Source organism: Patiria miniata, unplaced genomic scaffold (genome assembly GCF_015706575.1).
Source record: "Patiria miniata isolate m_02_andy unplaced genomic scaffold, ASM1570657v1 HiC_scaffold_3, whole genome shotgun sequence".
NCBI lineage: Eukaryota > Metazoa > Echinodermata > Asteroidea > Valvatida > Asterinidae > Patiria > Patiria miniata.
This window is the reverse complement of record NW_024037069.1, coordinates 43,149,093-43,175,393: the sequence shown is the minus strand read 5'-3', so window position 1 is coordinate 43,175,393 and position 26,301 is coordinate 43,149,093. Positions and strand designations below refer to the sequence as shown.

The 26,301-nt window shown below is 37.7% G+C and overlaps 2 protein-coding genes across 14 annotated transcripts in view; both read left to right on the top strand.

Annotated features, from left to right (window-relative positions):
* LOC119737276 (rab11 family-interacting protein 4B-like) overlaps positions 1 to 4,571 on the top strand; it is a 51,203-nt gene extending 46,632 nt beyond the window's left edge. For all 5 annotated transcript variants that reach the window (XM_038211486.1, XM_038211487.1, XM_038211488.1 and 2 more), the window contains one exon: positions 225 to 4,571. In XM_038211486.1, the coding sequence (XP_038067414.1) occupies positions 225 to 389 (165 nt within the window). In that variant the 3' untranslated portion in view covers positions 390 to 4,571. The remainder of the gene's footprint in view (positions 1 to 224) is intronic.
* A 3,173-nt stretch (positions 4,572 to 7,744) lies between these two features.
* LOC119738270 (LLGL scribble cell polarity complex component 2-like) overlaps positions 7,745 to 26,301 on the top strand; it is an 83,203-nt gene continuing 64,646 nt past the window's right edge. For 4 of the 9 annotated variants that reach the window (XM_038213103.1, XM_038213108.1, XM_038213102.1 and 1 more), the window contains exons 1-3: positions 10,245 to 10,408; positions 11,224 to 11,359; positions 14,044 to 14,141. In XM_038213103.1, coding sequence (XP_038069031.1) covers positions 11,264 to 11,359; positions 14,044 to 14,141 — 194 coding nt within the window. In that variant the 5' untranslated portion in view covers positions 10,245 to 10,408; positions 11,224 to 11,263. Of the gene's footprint in view, positions 8,003 to 10,244; positions 10,409 to 10,582; positions 10,696 to 11,223; positions 11,360 to 14,043; positions 14,142 to 26,301 lie in introns of those variants that run through there. The other 5 variants (XM_038213106.1, XM_038213104.1, XM_038213107.1 and 2 more) reach the window with 3 other exon arrangements.

The window sequence follows — 26,301 nt, the reverse complement described above, 5'->3', positions numbered from 1 at the left end:
CTAACACTCACTGATGCACTGAGAAAAAAAACCCAAATCTTTGCCGTTTTCATCTTGTGTTTACTTGTGACCTGACTAGACCGACCTTTGTTGACTTGTGATTTGACTTGTGATCGATTGGTGATTAGTTTTGATTGACTAAACTACAACTCTCATATTTAAATAGTTGTAGTAAAATAAGAGGAAAAGAAAGCACCTGACAATAAATCTTCCTTTTCCTTCAGATCATGCAAGCCTTACGTGAGGAGGAGCAACTCAATCGAGACCTGCGGGAGTACATCGGCCGCATCCTTGCCAGAATCTTAGACAGTAACCCGGGACTCTTGGAGATCAGACCCAAGCGGCACGGCAGCATGGCGTCGCTTATGAGCGTGGATCCAAACACGTGACGATAGGTCCCTCAAAGAAGACAGAAATCTTATTTTTCATATCAGAATTTCTATCTAGGTTTTGCATAGTGCCAGGTTTTCTCTTTGTGGGTAGTGTCAGTGTGGGTGAATGGCGAAAAAAACATGAAGTAAACTCCATTCACTGTAATATTCTGGACCAATAAATCGGGAACAGCATTCTAATGTGATGAAATGTTTTGGAAGGAAAAACAATCTTGTGGGTTTTGTTACAAGCATACCCGCCAGTTTTAGCTCCGGTTTATGGAGACCGCAATCAGTGAGCACAGCAAAAAAAACAAATATCCTTTGCGTAGCACAAATGTCCATACGCACACAAGCTTGAGCATATCTTGGCCATGCAAATGCCACTATGTTTCTACTCGACTTAATGTAATATTTTTGCTCTAAATAGTGAAGCAGCTGAGTGAAGTTGGCCCTTTTTCGGAAAAACAATCGGGAAGAAATGTTCTGTAAAAGTTAGTATTGTCAACAGATCATGCACAAACTTGTTCAATGCCAAATTAAATAGCGGTTACAGATTTTTTTCCCTGGAAAAAGCCGTAACTTTGAAACAGTTTGAAAATAAAGGGAATGCTACACTCACACAGGATTAAACTGGTTTAGGCATGGTGCTTTTTGAGTACCTGTAGGCAAAATCAAACCATGTACTTCTTTAATCATCAAAACTTACTATTTTTGGTTACTAAGGATGACGTCAAATTCTGTTTAAACAAAATAGGTTTGGTTTGAATCCTACTCTTGTATTTTTCACACAGTCTCTTTGGTGTGTGGAGTACACAGTGTTAACACTGAAAATTCCTAATTTTTGGGGGATCAAAACAGTTACTATTGTACGACTTTGTTATCCACAGTACAAAAATTATGATAATTTGTACTGTTTTAAGTATGCAAATTACATGGAGGATTTCTAGTCGCATTATAACACTTCCAGGAAAGATTCCTCTGCTTAGACAATGTGTTATGAACATCAGGCTTTCAAAACAAATCACATGATTTGATTCAAGTGTGTAAAGTATTTTTATATGAAATACAGAGCTTTATAAATGAAATTGTTGATAAAGAAAATTGACAAGATATAGATTTGAAATATTAATTTTTGAACAAACATGCTATGAGCTGGACAAAATTTTGGGTTATTTTAATGGAGTACTCCTTGTTAAAAAAAACAGTTAACCATTTCTCTTTGGATGACGTGTATGCATACAAAGGTTTTGCGGTATTCGGATTAGATGACGGATAAACACGCAACAAACGAGGCCGGAAATATCTGTTTGCAACCCGCTCGCAGCAAGCGAGGCCGGAAATATCAGGGTGTGCTACCCGCAGATGACGGCCTGAATCCGTCTGGCATTGAGGTTCGTGAAAAACAATCCCGCGCCAGGGTCCGGTCAATGTCAAAATAATCCCAGCACGAACTGGTTAATCGGGTGTTTGTATTGCAGTACTGTCCTCCTAGTACTAAATAGAGGGTTTGCATGTGTCTCCATGTTGGAGGTTCCTACATCAACATCCCTGACATCAGGGGCCCTCAACATGGCCGCCGAATGTGCAAATACAATTGAATAGTAAAATCTTTTTCACCAGTTTTTTATCTGCTTGACAATTTTTCAAATTCGTGTAGATGACGATAAACAATTGTTTGTCTGATAGCACCAATCTTTCAACATCTCACTTTTTCCATATTGACAAAATTTGAAATTTTGAAAGTTTAAGATAATAAAAATTTAAAAAAGGTAAAACACAACCAAAAAAAACCAAATTCTTTTATTGTTTTTAGTATTGGTTCATTAGTAATGGCCACCCAATCAGACAAACCAAAGGTTAATCCTGAAAGCCGTTTTAGTTGTATTTTAGGTTTTTTATTCTGCGATTAGTAATTTTTTTTTATTATTCATGGTACTCTTGACAAAGGTACATATTTGTAAAACTTTTTTATTGGAATTGATATTGTTATTTGAAAATCATGAAAAACAAATTATAGGAAGCCATATCATTGCACAATTATCGACGTTTTAATAGTGAAATGTATTTCCACCACATATCTAAATTTCAACATAATTCATTTTAAGCTGACGGTTTTAACAGAATATTGTACTGGACATGTACAATTCCAGTGCAGTGAATTCAGTCTTGAAAATGTTATTAACAAACTTTAGGTGTGTCATATATAGAGTTCAGTTTTTCATTATATTTTTCTTTGTGTAATATGATGTTTCAGAGTGGCATTTGGAGAGCGTAAAGAATTAACAAATTGAAAGGAAGTTTGAAAAATAATACGAATTTGAAAAAAAAGTTTATTTGAAACTAGATACATTCAAAGGTTTGGTTCCTGACTTTTGGAATAAGCCTGAATTTTACTTTTCTCAACATTAAAGAGATTGACAATCATGAATATCAGTTTAAAAAAAAGATCGTATTTTCATATTTAAAAGGGATTGTTTAAGGAACCTATATGCAAGAAAGTTTAAAATAAGTTAAATGGAGTTCCACAAGAACTTAAATGCATGTCGGATGCGAGAAGTATAGTTATATGTGCTTCACGGCTTGTATTCCCATGAAAAAGTTTCTTTTTTTATTGGTAGCTCATGAATTACAACTAAATAATTACATCTGTTACAAAATGTACCTTGCAGCAACATTTCTCAAGATATCTTGCATGAACTCGCAATATCAAAACCATAAACTACATGTACTAGAAAATAGTTGGTTTAACCCAATCGTCCCTGTACCGCCCAAAACCGCCCAGTACTGTATGATTATCTGCAGTCATCAAAGGATAAATATAATGTAACACAATGTAGTACATATACAGCTGGTGCTGTAAACACATGAGATAACATGGAGTATTGTTCTTTTCTTGTCTCTTTAGAACCTTTTTCAATGACAGTGACCAAAATTTACACACGTTTGCAAGCGCTTCTTTCAAAATCGTGGATTTTTTTTTTAGATCTGGTGCAAGATTAGCTTATGCTTTGTGTGCTTTTTTTTTTGTTAATTTGCTTGATACTTGCCTGATTTTTTTCTGAAGCGTGTGTGTGTGTTAGCTGTAAATGAAAATGTTGAGTTATGTAGGCAATTATTTAGATGTGTTCAAATTGTACAGTTTGCTCAATGGAAAGTGTAATATTTTTAGAAGTTTTTTTCTGTTATTTTCTTTGATTCAAATTTTTACATTGATGCTTCTGTGAGCTTAAAAATATTATTTTTAGCTGTAGAAACAAAGAAGCCTTCCATTAATTCGCATACTACAGAAATGACTACTTTCCAACTGAAAGTAATTTATGAACAATTGCGGTTACAAATGTACGTATTTTCTTAACATTGGCAGATCTTGGCTTTTTGAAACACTTGCTTAATCATAAGCCTAATTAGTTAAGCAAAAAAGTAGATTATCTGGGCATACTTGGCAGATTTGGTTATATAAACATTCCCATAAACTCCAGTTATTAAAAAAAAATTGACAATCAAATTTGTATCAACTTGGTGATATGAATGTAAACAAAGTTCTCCGTCGTCTTATTCACATTCCAATCCTTTTAAATTCTTGAGCAAGGATTTGTAGTCGGCTCAAACTGTTTGTAAACTTTCTAAAATAAAGCATTTAAGCATATTTTGTTTTGTCATTCCATTTCATACAAATGGCTTAATTATTATTCGAATGCACACATTTGTCCCATTTATGTACGGATAGAGGGCTGACCCCTGTTGAAATTCGAGTTATTAAGTGAAAATGTTACATATTCCTAAAAAAAATTGCAAAAGAGTTTCTCAATTGTAAACGCGCACACTCATGTTCAAAACTTAACTACATACTGATATAAACAGCATGGCACAGGCTAATTTCTATTTCATTCCAACAGAGGCCGTCCTCGTTCTTTACTTTCCAACGTAAATCCATCGTGTGATGTAATTATTATCGGAAATAATTATGTACGTGCCTTTATATTGTCTGATATTTATCTGTGGATGTCAATTGTACAAATGTAGTTATGCCTGTACGAAGATTTATATGCAAGGCAATCGTTGTAAATAAGGTCTGCGGTTCTTACGACTTTTGAGATGAAATTCTAGCGGGGCTTTGAAAATCTGTGAAAACGAAGAGCACGCATAGTGCGAGAATGAGAGAATAAAGTACGAACAAAGAATTTTAAAAGTGAACTATCTATTTGTCTAGGACTTGTTTCTTTGATGTGATATAGCATTAGCCGACTGGCACCATGAATAGTAAAGATGGCGCTTTGTCTAAACTCAAGAGAGCTCATGTGGGAGGGGCATATCGACAATGCAGGGGGGGGGGTTCCATCACAGTTACCTCCCATTCTCCCTATTTAGTATGTATATTTCGAATGTTTTAGGAAAAGTTGTGCACGGTGTTGATGCACCACGCAAGAGTCCGGCTGAAGTAGCTGACCAAAAATGGTGGGGCAAGCAAGCTTCATGCCAATTACAATTTTTGACACAGTAAAGTTTGACACGCAGTTCAGAAAAGTTAGGGGATTGCATCTCTTGTAGTTTTGCACTGTATTTCGGGAGTGTGGCCTAGTTGTTTGGGTTTGTGATCATCTGAGGATCGGGAGTTCGAATCCAGCTCAGTGTGTTGTGTCCTTGGGTAAGCAATTGCATCCACCCTTCCCTAATATTCTTTCTTTCCAACCAGAATTAAGAATTGGACGCATTAGCCTTTTTTTATAGACATGTTGGAAACTACAATAGGGCGCTGTTTTGTAATATGTCTTGACCCAAATTTACCCAAACCATACCGATCAGTCCACCATAAATCAAACAAGGCTCTTATTAGGGAGTTCCTGCGATATGCACTGGCATCACATCAAAGGGAATAGAACTGTTTTCAGGCATTCCATGTCATATTTAGAAACCGGCAATAACCCCGGCCGAATAAGTCATATTGGTGAGAAAGAATGTTGCTTTTATTTACCAATCTCACCCCAGCTACAGCATTTCTTGGCGAATCTGCAAAGTTCAAGCTGGGTGTTAGAGAGAGTTTTTGACACTTTGTACTGTCCTCAGTTTGGATTTTTACAATAATTTGTCCAAGTTTTCGAACAGAGTTATCCCATATGCTAGCTTTGCGAAGTAACCGTGTACTCATTGAACCATGGCTTATATCGCTTGCGACTCAGTCTGCTGCATGTACTTTTGTCTGTTTCCACTACAAAAGTTCGTTGTCCTGTTTGTCCCGCTTGTCCCCTACTGCCCGTTATACTAATCCCTAATTCATAAACCGTTATTTTCAATCAATGAAGATAATCCTTTTAACGACCACACACTCCGCCACAACAGAGCGCGTGGTAAGCTTATCTTCTTAATCCGGATAAAACTGTCTTTATTGACGTCGGTGTATTTTGTGATTCGTCTGATTATAGCCGTCAAAACGAAATCTATTTATTGCAAAAAGTTCGCATTGAATATTTTGATTGGCATGCGCGTGGCAATTCCGTTGAGAAGAAATATTGAAATGTATAACGGCTATTCACATTTTTATTCATTTATTAGACCCACACAATTTTAAACCTTGAACGACTTAGCAATGCCTAACATTTTGTTTGTGAATATAGACAAAAGCAGTTCAACAACCACATACAAGGCCAAATTCTGGAGAGGTTGCAGCATGCATAATTATCTTTTAAAGGCCATCATCATCTTTTGATATTAATTTCAAAAGCACGCGTTTTGGCCTTGACATTTTTTTATAACAAAGCCGACCGCGATATGAAATCTGGACAAACAACATACTGGCTACCAGGTGCACCTTGAAATTCGGTGTTCAACTTGGCGCCAAATTTTTTACGATTTGTGATATTAAAAATGTTTGTGTTCTTTTTGTGTTAATTATCGTTCTTCGGGATTTTGTGTATCTTTATCTACACCTTGTTTGGGGAAAATTGTATCAACATTACATTGTCAAAGTTACATAAACCTAGTTTGTTTTCATCCTTTTAAATTTTGTGAATTCGATCTCCGAGTTGTATGCTACTCATCTGGGGGAAAATAGATTACATTCGAACTTGTTTGATGAGCAAAATGAATAAAGTGCGCCCTCCGTTGAAATAGGGGGAGTGTGGCCGCGCGCCCAGAGGTTAGTAAACAAATAATGAATGTTTGTGAGTGCAATGGTAAGAATAATTTCATGAGGTGACAGATGAAATGTTCGCCTCGTGGAATGGAACATTTCATCTGTCACCGAATGAAATGAATGAAATTATTCTTTCCATTGCACGAACGTGAAACATTCATTATTTATTTTATATAACACCTGAATAATTCCTTGTCATCTGATTGGTTGACTTTTAATAGCCAATTTATTCAGGTTAAAAATTGTTTAATAGTTCAACAAGTTCATCATATTTATATTAATGCAAACTGTTCAACAGGTTGAGAACAATCATATTCAATTTATCTCGACTTAAAACAGCACAACCACCAGCAGCAGTGACACAGTGCAATGGAAGTTTTATTCACAGTGCAATAGAACTTCCATTGCACTGTGCTCTGCGCGCCACGCGCGCGCCGTGCGTTGGTACGAATAATTCAATGACATGTGATCAACGATCCACCAATCAGATAACGGGGATTTATTCAGGTGTTGTATAATAAATTATAATTATTCATGAACGTACTTTTAATTAGTGAATCTATTTGATTAAGCCTTCCATATTATTTTTTACGACATACTGTACTCCTGCCGCCGGGTTGACCTTTCTACACAATGATCAATCATTTCAGAATTTCAAATATTTAAAAAATATTTATTTTCGCGTCGTACTTTTGTTCGGCCACGTGTGTGCACTTGACCATTGTGGTCTAACCTCACGTTCTAAAAAGACAGACATCGACCGACATTTAGTCAACTGAAATAAACATTGCTGCAACGAATTCACCAATAGCAACTCGGAGCATTCCCTGTATTTATCTCCAGGTCGCGAATGGCTGTCAAGTGACCATTGTCTGTGACAATGGTGCAACCAGACGTATCTATTATTCATATGAAAATAAACGGTCTTCGCGCATTGAAGATGGCCTGTTCGAAATCAAACCACCTAATTTGAATAGGGGTGGCACTGGTTCATCTGAATATTGCATGTCAAACGACAACAGGTTGGTACCCCTAATGAACAGTTCATCAAATTTGTATTCTATTATGATTATAATGATGTTTTATTTAAACCAAATTGAACATTATAATCCGATTAATAGGACGACAAATCAAATAGTTTCAATGGACATAATATTTTGGAACACCTTCTAGAAAATGGACTAGTCCATTGATCACCACTTCTTTTCAAAGTTTGTGTACTCTAGCACTTTGGGGCAGGTGTTCCTAGCGTCCCCTGAAACGTGTGCCGCGTACGTTGTTATGTTTAACACGCAAATTAATAATATAAATTCGCAGAACAACACTTTTAAAGCTCTTTATGCGAATGGTACACTAAAATAATTGCTCGTCGAAACAGTGGTCGCTACGGGGAATATTCAGAGATTACTGTCAGTGTGAATTCGAACCTAAAGGGATTTTCTGAAGGATTATTATTTTCAGCCTCATAGATTTCGATCGGAATACGAGATACAAAACGGTAAGTGACAATATATTTCTCTGATATTTTCAATTGAAAAATAATTGGAACTTAAATATTTTGTCTTCTGCTTGATTGTTATTTTGTTAAATATTTAATTATCTTACCATATATGCTTGTTCAAGTTGTTGGCGAAATACACATAAACAACAATTTTGTTGACCTTTCTTTTTTATAATTTTGCCACCTTCACAACTCATTAGGGTGTGTGAAAAATATATATATTGAAATCGGAGGCTTCAGTGCTGTTAGGGTTATGGCAAATTGTGTGATATTGCAATTTTATTTTGAAAACAACAACAACAGCAACAACAACATACAAATTAACATTTAACGAATATTCCTTGTTTCATGGTGACAGGAAACGAAAGTTATGATATTAATGCCATTTAAGAAAATATTAAGCATTCATGATAAGTTGACAGTCGTTGAAGCTATAAATGAGATGAAATTATAACGTCTGCATTTTCGTCTTATTTATTTTGAAAGGTACGTTTACTCTAAAAAGAAATGAAACATGAAACATTAAATCCAAGTTACTGTAAATTGGACTAACTATTCCTTAATTCCACTTAGAATTGGTTTGAAAAAGAAATTAGTAAATAATTAGCCCCATAAATGTGGCCAATTTACTGGATTACTTCCGTAAATAAGGCCACACTTGGAACATGTACCTGAACATGTAGAACTTTGTAAAATTTGGATGTTCACATTTAGGCTTCATTTGTAGTTTATTAACGCTTTAGAGGCATACTCACCCTCTTTATAGCGATATAAAATGTATGCCCCCTTTTTCAGACATCTACTTTTCGTGTAATTTCGTGTTGGGATTTAGATACGCAAACGTGTCCAAACGAATCTATCGCTATAAAGAGGCTGAGTATGCTTCTAAAGCGTAAATAAACTACAACTAAAGCCTAAATGTGAAAATCAAAATTTGACAAAGTTCGACATGTTTTTGTAGTCCAGTAAATTGGCCACATTTATGGGGCTAGTAAAATAACTTGAAATTTTAAGTTACATGTGTTTATAAAAGCTAAAATGGTACTATGATTTTATCTGTTTAGTGTTAAAAAAAGAAAGATAACAATACATGCATGTACACGTGCATGCCTGACATTCCAACGAAATGATGTCATCATCCAGGGATTTACCAATTCGATAACTTATCGAATTTCGAAATTATTTGTAGCGGCAGTTTATTATTAAAATACAGGCATGGACTTTGTGTATAGGTGTGGTATTTGTAACATCCGGATTCATTCAAAAGACATGCTGCGCTGGGGCAATGATTAAAAACAATGAGAAAACATAACCGGGACTACTTCTTTTCATTTTATACTTTTGGTAACATGTATTATGTATTACAATGTACATATCTACAAGGTATTGTTTTGACTTGAGATATTTTATTGTACATGCGAAGTCATCAGATGATTAATACATTCGGCCCTGGATAATGCATGAATCAGCCGTTATTTTTACATCTGTGAGTCATGTTGTTGTTTTCAGCATTTTAATGACACATCGCGGGAGTTGTTTAATGACTCATGAATAATCATGAAGTTTGCCGTTTGTGCAGCGCAGACTGCAAGCGCCTAAAATCATTATACATGTACAATGTACATGTACATCATAGCATACACCGCAAAACCCTCCACAAAGTAAAATGATCCGAGGAACAAGAACACTAAAAATATCTGTGGTATGTATAATAAATTGCATTAAATTTCTTTCCTTTTTTCCCAATTACTATGGACCATATGTCATGTGTTTATTAAGATTTTAAATCATAAAAACAGTTTAAAAAATATTAGAGCTTTTTTTTGTATTTAAAGCCATTCTTTTGTAAAATAACTAGCAGTTCGACTAATCATAATTATTACAATCAATATATATATTGTATAAATATTCTTTTTGATTCTGTACGACATCGACAGGGCAGTAAAACTGTCAAAATTTTGCCCATTTCATGCAAATAAGTCAAAGGTCACGTGACTCTCCAACTAACTACATATGCGGAGGGTTACTGTAAAAAAAAATAGTTTCGACCAATTTCGTCTTTGAATCATAAATAAACACAGAAATAAGTGAAACATGGGAAATAAATATATAAGTTGAAATAATATTTTAGCAAAATTAAGAGGAAAAATTTACATACTTTCTGTCTGCATTTTCAAGGTTTATCTTCGCGCGGATGTATACTAGACAGTAGAGCGGCCAAAATATGAAATCAAACGTATAGTCCGCTAGCGCGTTGTACTGTATGCATGGTGTACGTGAAATTTGTCGTGCTGCGCCTATTGTGAATTGGGCATAGAGAGTGTCCATGTGCCTTCATTAAAATCATTTATTTTCACTAGTTTGCAAATGTCCTAGGATCTAGTAAATTGGTGGCAAAATCAGGTAAGTCGTTCACTGTAAGAACAATTTAAAATACTGGTGTTGGGAGTTTTTTTGTGGGTCTGTGCGACAGTTTTGGCGCATGTAAGTCACGTTAACGAAATGTATTGCATTGCCAGTATGCTGTGCATGTGTCAAGTGGTTTTTGCAACCGTTTGTGAAGCCGACCCAACCCACTTCACGCATATGTCACGTGTGCTTACCAACGTTCGTCCGCGGCAGATGTGGCAAGATTTTTCAAACCAGCTTTGTCGCTATTCTAAAGGCTGCTTACGATCTGAATGTTTGATGTAAATGATGTCCATTTTAAAAGAATTTCACTGCATAAATTATACGTTTTAAATGGAGATCACGATATTGAAAATGACACGAGAATGACAAGGACATGAAGGAAGAGGCTAATTTGAATTTTACCGGGAATTTGTATTCACCAGTTGCGATATGGATTATCGTTTTGTTTCGGTCATGTCGGTGTTGGAGCATCGAGCCAGGAAACATTGTTCCCCATTGATTTAAATTTATACAACATTTTAATAGTTATTTATGCCCTATTTTATGGGTTTTTTTTTATTCTTTGCTTGACGTTACTTCAACAACATGTTCAACAACAGTGCAAATTTTGTGTAACGTTTATTATCATGATCGTGGCAATTTGAGTTAAAAAGTTAAGATTTTTTTGGCAGGACTGATGTCATGTGCTGGTGCTGTGTGAAAGTGCTGCCATTTCTTCAATTCAAGCAAGTGACATCTGGTGCAGTCGTTTCTTCCCTTTTTTGTTAACAATTCTTTATTGTCTGTTTTTCTAATTGAAATTGCAGGAGTAGAGAATAACCAATTGGATAATATTTTCTTGCAACCATGGCAAGTAAAATCAAGGGGATCTTCCATCGGAAGCCTCATGGACCGAGTGCTGAACGGCAGAGGCTACAGAAAGAGCTGTTTGCATTCAACAAGGTGAGGCCGAGTGTTAGAATTCAAATGTCTGAATGTGCTGGTACTGGTAGTCGTAATCTTAATTATTTCAAAGTAAGATGGTGGTAGGCCTATAGATCCGTGGGAAAGAATGCAGTATCCAGACACCACTTCAGCGGTTGTGTACAAAGTCTATGGAGAGTCAAGACGAATTTCAAAAGTACAAACTTGGACTTGTATGTCATTTATGTTTATCAGTCCCAGATTTATGTTTTGAACATTTTTGCAATGACCGACCTCCATTGAGATGGTGATGAAAAAAGTGGCGTCAGGATGCAACATTCTCTCCGATCCCTGAAATTTAAGAGTTGTATTGAACAGGATCACATTTAATTAACTGGACTTGAACTTGAAAAAGAAAAAAAAATGTCTTACAGAAATTATGCCGGCTAATGGAAAATATCTTATTTCTTCAAACACAATTGTTTTGTTGGTTGCCATGTGTTACCGTGCAGTATCTAAGACTCCAAAACCATTTGGTTCCAAAAAAATTAAAATTGAACTAGAAGTAGAACTAGAAGGCTGCATTAAACTTCCTGAATATTTGTTCTGCCTAAAAGTTTTCATTCTACTTTTACTTTGGAACAGCATCTTGATTAAAACGCTTTGCTTTAAACTTGAGGACCTTGCCTTCATGTTGAAACAGCTTAGGCCAAAAAAAAAGTCTCCGGTTTCTGGTATGGAGCTTGCCCAAAAAGTGGTGCGGCGACGCGGCTTTTTTTTTTTTTTTACCTGATTTTTTTTGCTTCAAATGTCGGCTGATGACTGCAAATGGTGCCCGACTAAACTTAGTGCAAATATATGGGAGTCCAGTGAGGCCACATAAAGCTTATTCTCGACCATAACCCAATCTAAAAACACGTTAAAATTGTGCAGCAGCAGGATTCCAGTCAAACCAGTGAGTTTGGCGGTTTTGAGACATCATCTTTCATTGAAAAAAACCTTTTTCATTTTGCCGACGCGCATGGCTACGGCGACGCGCGCGCATACCAGAAACCGGAGACTTTTTTTGTTGGCCTTACCCCAGTAACCACACTTCTATGTGTGAAAACTTATTAACATCAACAATACATTAGTTTGATAATTTTTCAGTTATCTCATCTCACCTGAGTGATACTGTGTCCATGTAACACGTACCTCATGATCAGCATAAAAGAAAGCAAACATTGTCTGGCCTACCCAAGTACCCAGCCAGCAGCCTTGCTAACTACACTTCAAACATCCATGTGCCAAACCAAATATCGCATTCCTAGTTAATGACCTCAAGTTCAAAGTTCCACACATGGAGTTGTAGCTTTTTCCAACTGATATTCAAGTATTTCAGTTTTCATTAGATAATGACGTGATTAACATCTGCCCTCCAATGTTGCTCAGTTTAGTGTTCGAACATGGTTTTCATCCGCGTTACGTGAAAATATCTAAAGGAATTTTTCAGCTCTGAAATGTGTAGGGGGTTGGGTTTTGTATTGGAGTAATTTAGTTTTTGCTCTTTAGAGTTTTGTTCAAACCTACCAACTGCCATGTCTTCCAAAATGCACAAGGATGTTTTAGAGGCTTTTGTAGAATTGAAAGATGTTTTGGAGGATTTGTAGGATTGAGGAAGGTAGAACTCAAAATTTGACCTTTTCTTACAAGAAATGTGCCTATGGGTTCCACACTGGTGGATTTTGTAGGATTCAGCAAGGTTCCGTGCAAGAGTTGTATCATGAGCAGATGCCTCAAATCTATTGACAAACACTTGTTTGGATTAGGTTATGTTTAATATTTCTCCCTTCTAAAATATATTAGTGTCTGCATTCATACTATAGTCGGCTGCAAACCGACTACCATGACACATTACTGAGTCACTCATATGGAGTACAAATACCACTCTAGTTTGAAGTGGGCACATTGCCAACAACATGCCCTAGGTATTGCTACTGTGCAGCCAACAGTCAGTCATCATGAATGAATGGGGACGTTGACCTGGTTATTGACTGTCCGTTCCTTGCTCTAGGGTCTGTGATATGTCAATCAGTCTGTCCATTTCACCCTAAATTATATTTTTTTCATATTGCTTGATGGATTTCACCAAAATTAAAATCAAGTGACAAGTCTGATTTAGTCTTGATAAACTTGTCGATCATCATAATACTGAAGGGGCAAGACAACATAAATTTACAGGGGGCATAATGTCATACATAATAACTGACAAAAGTATTCCATGGACTGGGAGGACTCCAGCACAAGTACATGTGCATGTCCTCATAACTTGCAAGTAAAAAAGCTTTGGGTTAAAGTTGAAAAATGCAGTGTATAATTGTACCTTTTATGCTTGAAATGCGCAGCATTTTATATTTGATCCCACATCTGCTCAGTGATCATACAAAGAATATTTCACATCCCTCTTGTAGTTTGAAAAAGAAAAAAAAAATCCACTTTTTTTTCGCCAAATGTCCAGAGCCCATAATCGGAGGAAATATTACTTCCAGGCCCTTCTGCCAAACACGCACTTCAATTCCCTAGCCACCTCTTCAGGAGAATCCCAATGACACATTCGCTGCTTGATTAACGACCATCTGTCCCCCGGGCCCCCCTTCAAACTAAAACGACATGCCCTGCATACCTAACTCTGTTTGATATATCACCCATTTTCTAATCCCCTTCATTTATGATTTTTATTTTAGACTGTGGAGCATGGATTTCCCCACAAGCCCAGCGCCTTGGCCTATGACCCCAAGCTGAAACTTCTGGCCATCGGAACTCAGAGCGGAGTCATCAAGATGTATCCTTTTTCTTTTGCTCTTCTGTTTTTCATTTCGTTCGTCTCCCCCATCTTCTTTTGCCTCGGAGCATTTGATGAATGGCACCAGACGGTATCGATTTTCTAGGCAGGATTTGGAGGACCATGACTTGAGGTAACAACAGTCAAATGTAAGATGGCTTTTTCTTTTTGCCCATATTTAGGCAGAAATTCACGATCAGCGATTTGTACGAGTCAGGGTTGTTCTGTCTATTTTTTCCCCCGGAGGTTTCCCGCTTCCATTGGGTTTCATTTCATGAACGGAACATTTCCCCAATTGCGGGGGAAACTTCATAAATGCAAACCTTTAAAAAAAAAGGGTTATTATATGATAATGAATCAGTTAAAGAAAAAGTGATGAGTTGTTCAATTTCCTGTGATAATGAAAGAGATTTTGCAAAATGTGAAACCACCCAGTATTTTTATATTTTATAATAATAATAAAATAAATGTATATTTAAGCACATGTATCCACCAATGTTGTGCTTAAGGCGCACATCAATATATTTTGTAACATGAAATTGAACAGCGTGCACGGTTTAACATATAATACTTAACAAATTGAATAGTACAAATCCTACACTGCATAAATAAATCTTCAACCATATAATGCAATCTGTGTCAGTTCTTTCGAAACAGCAAAATTAATTTGTCAATCCTTTCGATATCAAGCGAACTTTGTACTTGCACTCACACCCAACCTGAACATGCACGATAGATCAATAAAAAAAAATTCCCGCCACTGCACTGAAAAGCCACTTCAAAAGTTTGAAGGGTCAGTTAAAGTTGCAATGTTTGTCCCGCCAAAAAAACAGAAAGAAGAAATGGAGGACCGAAATCGGGGACAAAGAACCCGAACAAACATGAAGTCCTTTTGTTGGATTCACAGTCAATTGTTGTCTACGGGTCCAAGGTCACCGTCTCAGTGCCGATGTGTTGGTGCACGTAGCGTGTATCCCCCGGTACTTTGCAATGGCTGCACCATGCTTTTGTGTGCTCTGGTTACCGGCTACACGTGCATTGTGGTATAGTTTACTTAGTCATGTCTGCGGAACTTGAGTTTAATCCCCCACATCTGTAGATTGCTTAAAATATATTCCTGCAAGCTTTTAAATTTAACAAGAGTACAATATAAAATTGTTAAATTTTTCGAAGCACTAAATTACATGTACATCCATGTACTCACTTTGCAATTTCGGAGAATCCATGAAAACCATATTGGAATACTTGTTGGGAGAATTTGCAAAGAATATTTACATGTTTTAATGTAAGTGTACTCTCTGACTGTAACTCATTTTTGTATTTGCTGGTTTTACATTACTCAGGCATGCAACTTGTCCTCGGATCAGCTGATTTCCTGTTTTTTTACTTCCCATGTGTACCATTGAAAATAGAAAAACACTGTACAAAGTCTGGGAAAAATTTGAATTTCCTCCTTTTTTTGGTGATTTCCCAGTTGCATTCCTGATTACTGTGCGTTACAGTTCCAGCTTGTTCACACTCGAAGCACTCCACACCAACTACATGTTGCCAATGTCAAATAATTCAGCTGGCTTTACTTTTTGTGTAAAGTTGATGGTTTAATTATATTCTGTCGTGGATGAAAGGGAACCGACATTGTTCTGGTGCATACACCAGAATAATTTATAATTCCCCGTCGCATTTTTCATTTGCGGCAAGGTGATTTGGTATTATTTATTGTCACACGCAAATCATGAAGGCTAGTATGCCTTATCAACACAGTGGAGGTTTTTGTTTTGCAGTTGGCAGTCAGGAATAAACGAACAAAAGAGCATTGTTAATATGCGGGAAGTTTGCAATAAAAATCAGACACTTCGCCATATCTGTTTAGTTCTGTTTGACAATCTTGTTGACTGTGGATAGGCAGACTATTCAGTAACCACATTGGCCAACCCGGAAGTTGTTCATTTAGGAAACAGGGACTGTTGATTGATTACTTAAGACTGAGGCAGGTGTAATCCCTGCCTAGCATCTCAGTCTCACCACGATCTCACTGAACTCTGGTAGTCATTCCTTTTGACAGTGTATTTATTGTAGATCTTTGAGTATTAACATTTCGGCTAGTCTTGAGGTCATTGCTACACATGTTTGGGTTTTAGGATAAACACAAAAGACGTGACACAATTCTTAAAACATTTTTTTTTGTAAACTTGATGAAAATGATCCATGTACTAAACAAATGTTCCTAGTTTAATATAAATATGGAACTCTTTTTGATTCAACATAAGAAACGTGCATACAGGGCTGTTTGTTTGTCAACAATGTTTTGCCATTACTAGCTAAGCAATTTATACCATATTATTACATGTACTGGTATGTAAAGGAAGGAGTACTTATATCTCATGACTGGCCTGGCAAGGTTTTTTTTGTTTGCATTGCTAAATTATTCACACATTTACTCAAATTGAAAGCATTGAATTCACCTGTTGCCGTGAACAATGGTGAATTGAAGATTAGTGCAGTCATGTCAAACTACACACGTTCAGTGTACATGTACACGTAATGTGCAGTCATAGTTGAAACGATGAAAAGCGAAACCATGGTAATTTTATGCCTGAACAAACCCTTTGGCCCCCATCAAATCAGGCAGGGACAATTGGCCATGAAGGACTGCGATCCCCCAAAACATCATCTGGTGATGATAACGCCCTGGTAGTAAGCATGCAGCAGGTGAAGATATTTCAGTCTGTCACACAGTGATGCATTGAGCCTGGTCTTGACCCCTGTCTCCCCAGGCACTAGTCCGCTACTGCACTCACCCATGCTCTTTTCTGCATCCCCTGGGGCTGGGAAGCGTTTTATAAATCACATGCATTTGCTGCTTGTCAAGTCTGCATACCTTACTGTCAGCACAGCAGGGCGGATAGGACAGATTCTAATGCATGGATTCTAGACTTGTTTGACATTCACTCAGGGGTGTGCTAGTGTAGTGGGTGACTCATCATACACGTGTACATGCCTGTATGCATTGTATCAGTGTTACTGATTATCTGAAAAGTAGTGGATTGGTCAATAGATGAAGTGGTCCAAAAATAGTGGCACAACTGTAGTTGGGAAATTTAATGAATGAGAGTTTAGAATGAAGAACGAATAACCAAAGAGGCTACTTATCAAAGAACAATTTTTGTTTTCTTTTTTTAATGGCGAGCTTTTACCGTACATTTAGATATCACTTTCTGTTGCATGGTACCCATTGGCTTAAAATGTAACTTTACCAACAACCCTCCACTTCCTCCAACCCCCCCCCCCTATTCCCTCCCCTCAGCCACCATTTCTGACATCCAGACATAGGCCCTATTTCATTTGAAACAATACGATGCCAGTCATGCGGTTGCAAGTTCAACTCAAACTGTCCTTCATCCAAGCAGGAAGCATTTGGTTTTACAATTTCCTAACATTTGCATTTGGGAACCACAAAAGGATGTGACGGGTTTCAATGGACGAAAAGACCTTGTAGAAATGCCTACACATTTGATTTTACACTCATGTAAACAGGAAAAACATCTTTCCAGCACTCTAAGTTTTATACTGCTAAAGATATTTCCCAACTGCCCTTTTTTTCAGCAACCCACATTTAACAAGTACGAGGTTGGAGTTTGCTCTCCACTTTGACCCAGACGATGATAAAAGACCTGTCTAGATCCCCAACCCACGCCAATTTCCCATTCATAGCCGTTTGCAGCCCCACTTCAGCAAGCCTACAGCCATGCACGAGCTGAATACAAATTAAACACGTACCGGGTACATGTACATGTTCTGAATGAACTTGTGGACTATGTACAGAATACACATGGAGCAAAGAAAACAGCGCCCATGTACATACATGTATGTGTTTAGTTCCAGACAACGGGCCATGGGCTTTAGATGGCATTGATAGATGAAAGGATTGACCTCGGACAAGGTCACATGATTTTAATCCCCTTGGCAGACCCCTGAAGTAAATGATGCACCAGCCCCTCCCAGGGCCACACTAGGTCCACAGTTTTCCCAAACACCATCCTAGGCAAAACTTTAGCTGACAAATGACTGTAAATCTGGCTCCCATTTGTCGACTGGAAAACAAGTTTGTTCACCTGTGGACCCTCATGTGAATTTGTTATCCCTATTCTGGGTGCACATAATGTGTTCCAGCTAGGGCTGTGCATCGCACCCGAGTACCCGACTTGATATTAGAAACGGTTTCCATATTATAGGATCGGGTGCTGTAACCAACTTTACAAATAACTTAGTAACTTCTCAGACGGTGAAAAAGAAAGGTTTCGAATACCATTTGCAGGGAACTTTCAAAATTGAACGCCAGGCTACATGGGAAAACGAACATATTTCACGTTTATGAAATTGCAGTTTTCGCTGTCAAGCTACCGTATAGAGCTCACTGTACACACTTGTATCTTGCTGTGTTGATGCACCAATGTTGTAGTGTTATCGTGCGGACCTTTATGAAAAATCTGAACAGCAGCTGTCGAGATTTGAATTTTGGGGTTGGCCTTCTTGGGCTTTTCAATTTGTTTCCTGGTTTCCATACTATCCATTAATTAATGCACATTCCCATTTCCAGTTCTTTTTACCTGTTTTTGGACAAGGTACCGAATATTTCTGTCATTTTTAGAACCCTGGGAAGCGACCAAAATATAAACTTCCAACGGCCCAATTAAACTCTGCCGAACTTTTGCCCGTTCACGGAGTACCGGTATATTTCATGTGCAATGTATCAAATATTATGGAGGAACAGAAAATAGAACCAGGCCATAAATTTTAATGTCCATGTGATATCTGTTATCATATTGCTTAAAAAATGAAGAGAAACATGGAATTGCCACCTGCCCCAGATATTCAGTACCTAACAAAGCGAGTGAGTTTTCACACAGTCTGTGCTCTAACAGGTCACATGTGCATCTGGTTTTTGAATCGAAATCATATCCGAGGGCTGAAAATGCACAATTGATGAATTGGCCAGACTTTGCTATATTGTTACAGTCACGAGTACAAGTAGTCACATGCTGGCTGCTACCAAAGTCGCAAGGCGGCTGCTTGACTCTCTTTGGATTACAGAAAATTACAATTTGATATTTTGATACCGCTACAATATAAAACCTGTTTGTGAAGAGTAGACTGTTTGAATTTACATCAGCCCGATGCAAAACTCCCTCTCATGAATATATTCAGACTTGTCGATATTTGATGATAAAAATATCAATTCAATTTACATGTAAATGGAAAAACAAAAAGTACATGTACTCACATGTATGTGAACTGTCGAGTTTTGACAGAGATAGGGGTTTGTGTAAACCTGGTTATTTTTATGTGGAAATTTGCATGTGCGGCTTGTGCGTAGAAAAAAATATTGATGGCATGGCATTTGACATCAGCATGATATGCACACATAATTAGTCAATTGATGTTTGTTTACGTGTTGTATTCAAGCCCAGCACTGCAGTATATATACCTTGACGTGTTTGGGTTCCTGAAATTCGTCTTAGTGAAACCAGTGTAGAAATGTAGACTTGTGTGTACGTAGCAACCAGCAACAAAATCTTGTTCAAATTTTAAAATGCATTTAACATGTACAATGTATCCGCAAGTTCATTCCGAACACGATAAAGAAATTCCAAACTGAATAAACCATGTTCACGTATGCTCCCAGGTTGTTTGAAAAGTCTCTTGCAAAATCTGCTTGCTGAGTCACCACCATTGCTAAACATGAATGTGTGAATGACACAAAGGTCTAGACTGCGATACATGAGACGGTATCGCAGTCAGGTGCTTTGTTCACCTGTGATGAGTCACCACTCCTGAGTCTATTGTCTGGTTGCGTCCTCTCTGTCCAGCACCTGCTGTTGACGGCAGATTTCTTGTAGGCAAAAGTTTTCCGACTAGGTGCGGTCTTTGTGACGAATAAGCGTTGAAATTTAAATGCCAGTCTTAAGTTAAAATAATATTGTATTTTTCAGGTAACGTCTTTCAGTTTAAGTTTGTAGGAAAATTTAACAATGCAATTCTAATAATTATAAGTTTGACTGCTTTCCATTTCAATATTGAGAATATTATTCCACCCTGAGGCCTGAGTGGTTTTGAGGTAGTTCTTGCAAACTTGGTTTGTGAATTAAAATTAAATTCATTTCTGAAAAGCTTAGTTATTTAGAACAGAATCATCAAGGTACGATACACAGTGATCACTGATGACATGCACATGGCTCGACTCTCCATGTATTGTAACCCAACCCTTTGTGAAATCACTAATTACTGTTCACATATCCCTGAAATGAAATCTTGAGATGTGCCGACTCTGTTTTGTCGTCAGAAAATTCCAGCCACATGCTGGCACAAGTCTGAACAAAGAGTTTCGCAACTCGTTAAAATTCGCCGACCTAATATGCACCATCTTTACACTTCCTTCCCCCATTCCCCAACACCATCTTTCAATAACTACCGGTACCGGTACAGATCTGGTTGGTTTCATCTGAGTGGCTGCATCTTCTCTGTTAACGATACACTGATTGTCTCATGTTTCCTTTGTGAGGCGATATCAAACACCTGCTGTGGGAAGCATAACAATAGAACTCGTTATTTATTCAACCCTGGCCCAAGGGTACCCCAAGTTTTGTGATTGGCGTGTGATCTCTTGCACAGTAGCTTTGGCACATTGCACATGTACACAGTACTAGCTTCCACATGTACATGTATGATATGCAAATTTATGTAATGTACATGTACATGAAAACATGTAGGTTTTTCAGAACAAACATGTACTAGTAGTATACTTTCTTTGTTTGGCCTTTGATGAGCTTTGTTGTTAGGTACTGGTAATTTGTCTTGTGTGATCAATCATCTAGGTTTTTTCTTTGTGTTGGTGCACTACTCATGCGTGCACGTGGGAGTTTGTGCCATATGCCACGTGTATTTATTTTCAGTCCCTAGACCGAGTTCGCCCATGTTTATGCACAGAACACCTGTTTTAGTGATATAGCCAGGGTGCAGAAGCCTATGGGACTGGGGCTATTTCTGTGTGCCTTTTGTTCTTTGTGATGAATCCTGCGGGTGTTTCAAGTTCATCGTCCCTTTTTCATCCTGTTGTCCCTTGTCACAAGATGCTGGTATAAAATTTGAATGCACTTGTTTTTACGGTGGTTGTGCACTTCAAAATGTTGACTTGGTTTGTCAGGTTTTAATACTTCAGTTCAGTTGCACAGACTTCAAAGCTTACCGGTACAACCGTGACTACTTTAGACAGTATGCAGAATTATACTTTTAAATAGCCTGGCCACTACTACTAGTTGCCGTGAAGCATGACGTCCACATTTTCCATAAAATTTTATGTGCCATCGAAAGATTGTGGGAGACGCTGCATTTTCGGCACAAATGCGAATTGTGCCTAGTATTACAATATTCACGGTTATGCAAAAAAGTATTCTGGACGTGGTCTGTAAAATGTCACCTCTGAATAGTACTATTGGCAAAATTAATTACGGTCAATCCTGTTATTAATTCATTGCTGGCTCTGATCTGCCCGCATGTGTGTAATTTGCGTTCATCCAGACTAACAATAATCCGCTTTGGAAAATCAATTTGACCTTAAAAAGTGCGACCACCCCTCACAACTGCCACCAGGGCAACTGACTGGGGGATATCACAACATGTACATGTACAGCTTGATTGGATACATACATACAATGTATGGTTTGTGCTTTTTGCACTTAACTTTTTGCATCCAGTGTTTGAATGAATAAATGACATACAGGTAGACCTGTACTGCATGTACTGGTTCAATGTAATTTAATACCGGTATATACAGCAAATTGTGGATGGACAAATTTATGCGTACGTTTATTTCTACATTATGATTTACCTGGGAACTCCACAATAGTGTACCTGTGTACGCTAGTGATACTGAACAATCATAGAAATCTGTGAGGCCAAAAAAACATTAAAATGAACATTGTGTCTTTACGGTAACCCAACCCACCTGGATTTTTTGGGCCAAAATGCCGACTTCAAAATTTGTATTGCCACATTTGGCCAAAAATCCAAAACAACTATATTTTGAAAATAACAAAAAGTCTTCCCCGAATCCATCTATAGGCATGTTTTTGTGCGTGTGTGTCTTATTGGAACAGGTTAATTTAAATGTAAACAGAATACTGTTAAAGGTATCCAAGAGTAAATAAAGTAACATGTACATGTAGGCCTATAAAAGACCAACAGACAAATACAAAAAGGGTACAAAATTAAGTAACTTTCCTACCTACCGGTACAATGGACATGTATAGTTTTTTTTTTAGGGCGTTACTGTAATCACACATTTTAATTTTTTTTTGGCCTGGCATGCAGAAATGTACTAATAAATACAGAGTACTTTGTACATGTATTCACAGTAATTTTTCTATCCTTTTTTTTTCTTTAATAAACAACATAGGAACAGTGGAGTGCATGCTCACTAATTTTTAAAAACTTTTTAACTAAAACTCTGTAACCACAGATTTATCTAAAAAGTCAATAACAAGGCAGACTAATAGAATGTCTCCACCCAGTCACACGCTACACTCGGCCCATACACTCACAGATGATGCATTTCCGATTATACTTAGTCACCAGTGATGAAGCCCAATGACCATTTGCCCAAATCGATGAATAAATAAAACCTGACGCCTCATTGTCCATCACACTGATTGCAGGACAAAGGAAACAATGTGGCAAGGAGTAGACAACCAACACTGGCCGGTTATGTAATAGCGGACTGCCAATTAGTTTAGCTCTTAATTAGGAAGGAGATTGCATCACAATGACTGTAGGTAGAATACTAGGAGTGCGTGGGTTGTATGCTATGGCATAACTGATGTGACTTGCTTTTCGCTTGTCATGGAAATGTTGTGTCAGCGTAAATAACGAGAGGAAATTGTGCATGCATAATGAAAACCTTTGTTTGATTTTTCACAAATGATTGAAACTACAGGCTTGGGACCAGTGGCTTAACATTTGCATTTTTGATATGCTGAAATTGAATGTTTTTTTAATTTTCAGCCCATTTTAGTGCAGTTTTTAAGGCCTTTCAAATACATACTTTCATCTGTTTTGAATTGATTATTAATTTTTAAAAACTGGTTTTTTAGTGTATTTTCAATATAAAATTGGATACTAACATGCATCTAGATCTGTTACAACTTGGGAATAATTGTAGACAAGTTTTCATCTGAAATCATTAATTTACTAGTTAATTCATTTTAATTATGTATGATCCAATTTTTAAACTTCAAATAAAATTATATATAAACAACTTGCTTAACGTGAGTCCTGTGGTAAGAATGTCAACTTTTAATTGCATTAAGTTATGTTGAAAATCCACATCTTTTAAAAACAAATTTATCACAGCAGTGGTTCCTAGACCCAGGGGCAAGACGGTACTTTTGACCACATCGAAAATATCCCAGCAGAGCTGAAGCTTGAGGGTAGGATCAGAGAGAAAATAACAGACCCACAGCTAACCCCTGTGCAAAAGGTGAAACAGTAACCCCTCCCTCCACCCCCCCCCTCCACCCCAATGAACAGGCCGAGAAAAGATAGGATCTAGAAATTTAATGCTGGTGGGGTTTAGACCATGTGGTCAGGTTCGAGTCCGAGGGGCAACATCGATTCGTCTCGGGAAAGACCTCGCTCGCGCGCTCCCTCTCTTGAGAAATATACAGACCCCTGTCCACTGCATATGTAAGGCTGGAGGCTAGGTGTTAGTAATTATAGGCCTTGCTGTGTTGTTGGGGGTATTAATTTTGCAGACCCTGGGGCGACTAATACGATCTTTGCGCAATTTCTGCCTGGGTCGGGATTGTTTGATCACGGACCGGCCTGGGACGGGCCCATCCCAGTCCAACTACTTGATCTAATGGCCTGGGATTCTACACACTGTAATCAGATGCTGACCTGAACTTCAATTGACTGCATATTATGTAGTGTTTACTTAGCGTGTCTTCTAGTATTACATACCGCCAGACTTTCCACATACATGTATGCGCTTGTTTTTCGAATGGGTAAATTCGCCCTTTCCCAACAGTTTTTATGAAATTTGCAGAAATGCTTTTTAAAAATGTTTTGAAAAATACCATATTTCATAACTTTTCAGCTGATAAAAAGTGGATGTCTTTATCTTGAGAGTTATAAATGCAGGAAAATTACTGGTACCGGTATGTATGCGGGACCATGTATGTATGTTATTCTTTGTCTGTATCATTACATCTGCCTTGTTGTTTTGTACAGGATTTTAGAACCTGGGACTGATTCATGTATGCAACAGCAGAGATGAAGACAGTGCATGTAAGAATCATATGTTCACATTATAATGTACGGTATGAGCTTATTATAGATGCTCATGTTCATACAAGCCAGTGCTGCAGTGCTACCAACTCTCTCGGGTCATCCGGGGTCAAAGGTGCGTGACCTTTGATGGGTGTTTCCCCATAACAAAGTCCCACTGGTTTGGCCTTGTAGGCATTCCTGCATCAGGCATTCATGTTACTACTCCCTGTCTGCCTGAGTGTCTCGGGTTTCCACCTGCAGGACAAATTTGTCAAGTTGTGGTTTTTAAAGACCTGCTCTGTGGTTTTTCAAAGAACATTAGGTAGTCAGGATAATATTACAGGGAGTAAATGATAAATTGACAGACACTTCAAGATGTCAGGTGTCTATCTAACCCTAACAGTCCCGAATCCTCCAATTTTAATATTGGATATTTTAATATTTTGCACACCCCCTAGAGATTGTCACTTTTTAAAGAAGTCACTGTACCGGTACATGTATGCAACAAATCCTGCTTCTAGACACTAAGGCAGTGTTTCTTGATGACAAAGTACATGTTCTCAAGTAGTTTAAAGGCATGTTCTCCCAATAAGTTGCACAATACAACTTATGCTTTAAGGTGAATTTAGAGCGCAATTGTTTTGTATTTTTCGGACAGGCATTTGTAAACCTTTCTTTCTTGCATTCACAATTCAAATAACAAAGTACTGGTACGGTACATAGCAGCAATGCAAAAATGTCTAGGCATACAGTATATCATCGATTGAAAATAAGGTTAACATTTACACGTCAAGTTTTTACCAAGTAAATCCCCTCCATGCAGGGCAAATTCAGTGATAGGCCTACGGTACTTCATCAACTCCATGTTATTGGCCACTCGGCATATCTTGGCAAAGATTTAAAGCCTACTGCTGCATGTACCTGCTAGTTGTCAATGCATTTGTTGGCTTCAGTTGATCAGGCTTATCCCCCCAAAAAGTGAAAACATCTTCAGTGTAAGGATGCCACTTACAAATACAAGCAGCTTTTCTAAGGCACCACTTTCTTAAAACCCCCACAGCACCTCTTCAAACAACGTCATCAAACAAAACCCACTTTGAGAAAACAAAGGGAACGCGGTCAATTTCTCAGGTCATTTACAGTTGAAAGAACTGAAATACCTTCCAGGATTACGTGCTTGTTGTAAGTATTCAAGCGAACCCATCGCTCAGTAATCGGAACTATTTTCGCCTTAAGAGTACTTCCTTGTACATGTAGGGTCATAAAAAAACCTATTGAAATATAGGTCACCCAAGTTGTATTTCCTAAAGATTGAAGTGAATTACCAGTTCCTGTTTACCAAAGGATTTTTGCAAGCTTTCAAAAGGTTTATGCCCTGACCTTTTTTTATGTACATGTACGTGTATGTAGTCAGTTTTTTTAGTACATTTGGCCGCAAGTCAACTCTCAGCTTGGCTTTTATCAGTAATGATGGCGTACGGTACGTGTGTCGAATGCCATTGTTGACTATCGCCCCCATAGCTACCATTTGGAAACTGTAGAAAAAAAACCTCTTTATTAATGCAATATCACAAAAGGCCACGAACATGTAGGCCTTATCCGCATTTTGAAATCTTAAGCTGGAAATCCCCTGACTGCAATTTATGGCACTTGTTATGTATCCAAAGTTAATATCAGTTGCTACATTGTATACAATGTGCCAGTAGGTGTGCAAAGTGAAAGGTCATCAATTACATGTTGGCACACTTTATATCATAAATTGTTCCAAGAATTCTGTGAGTCATCACAGTTTACTTTAAGTCGCCACCCACTTTACGGTATTCCATATCACTACATG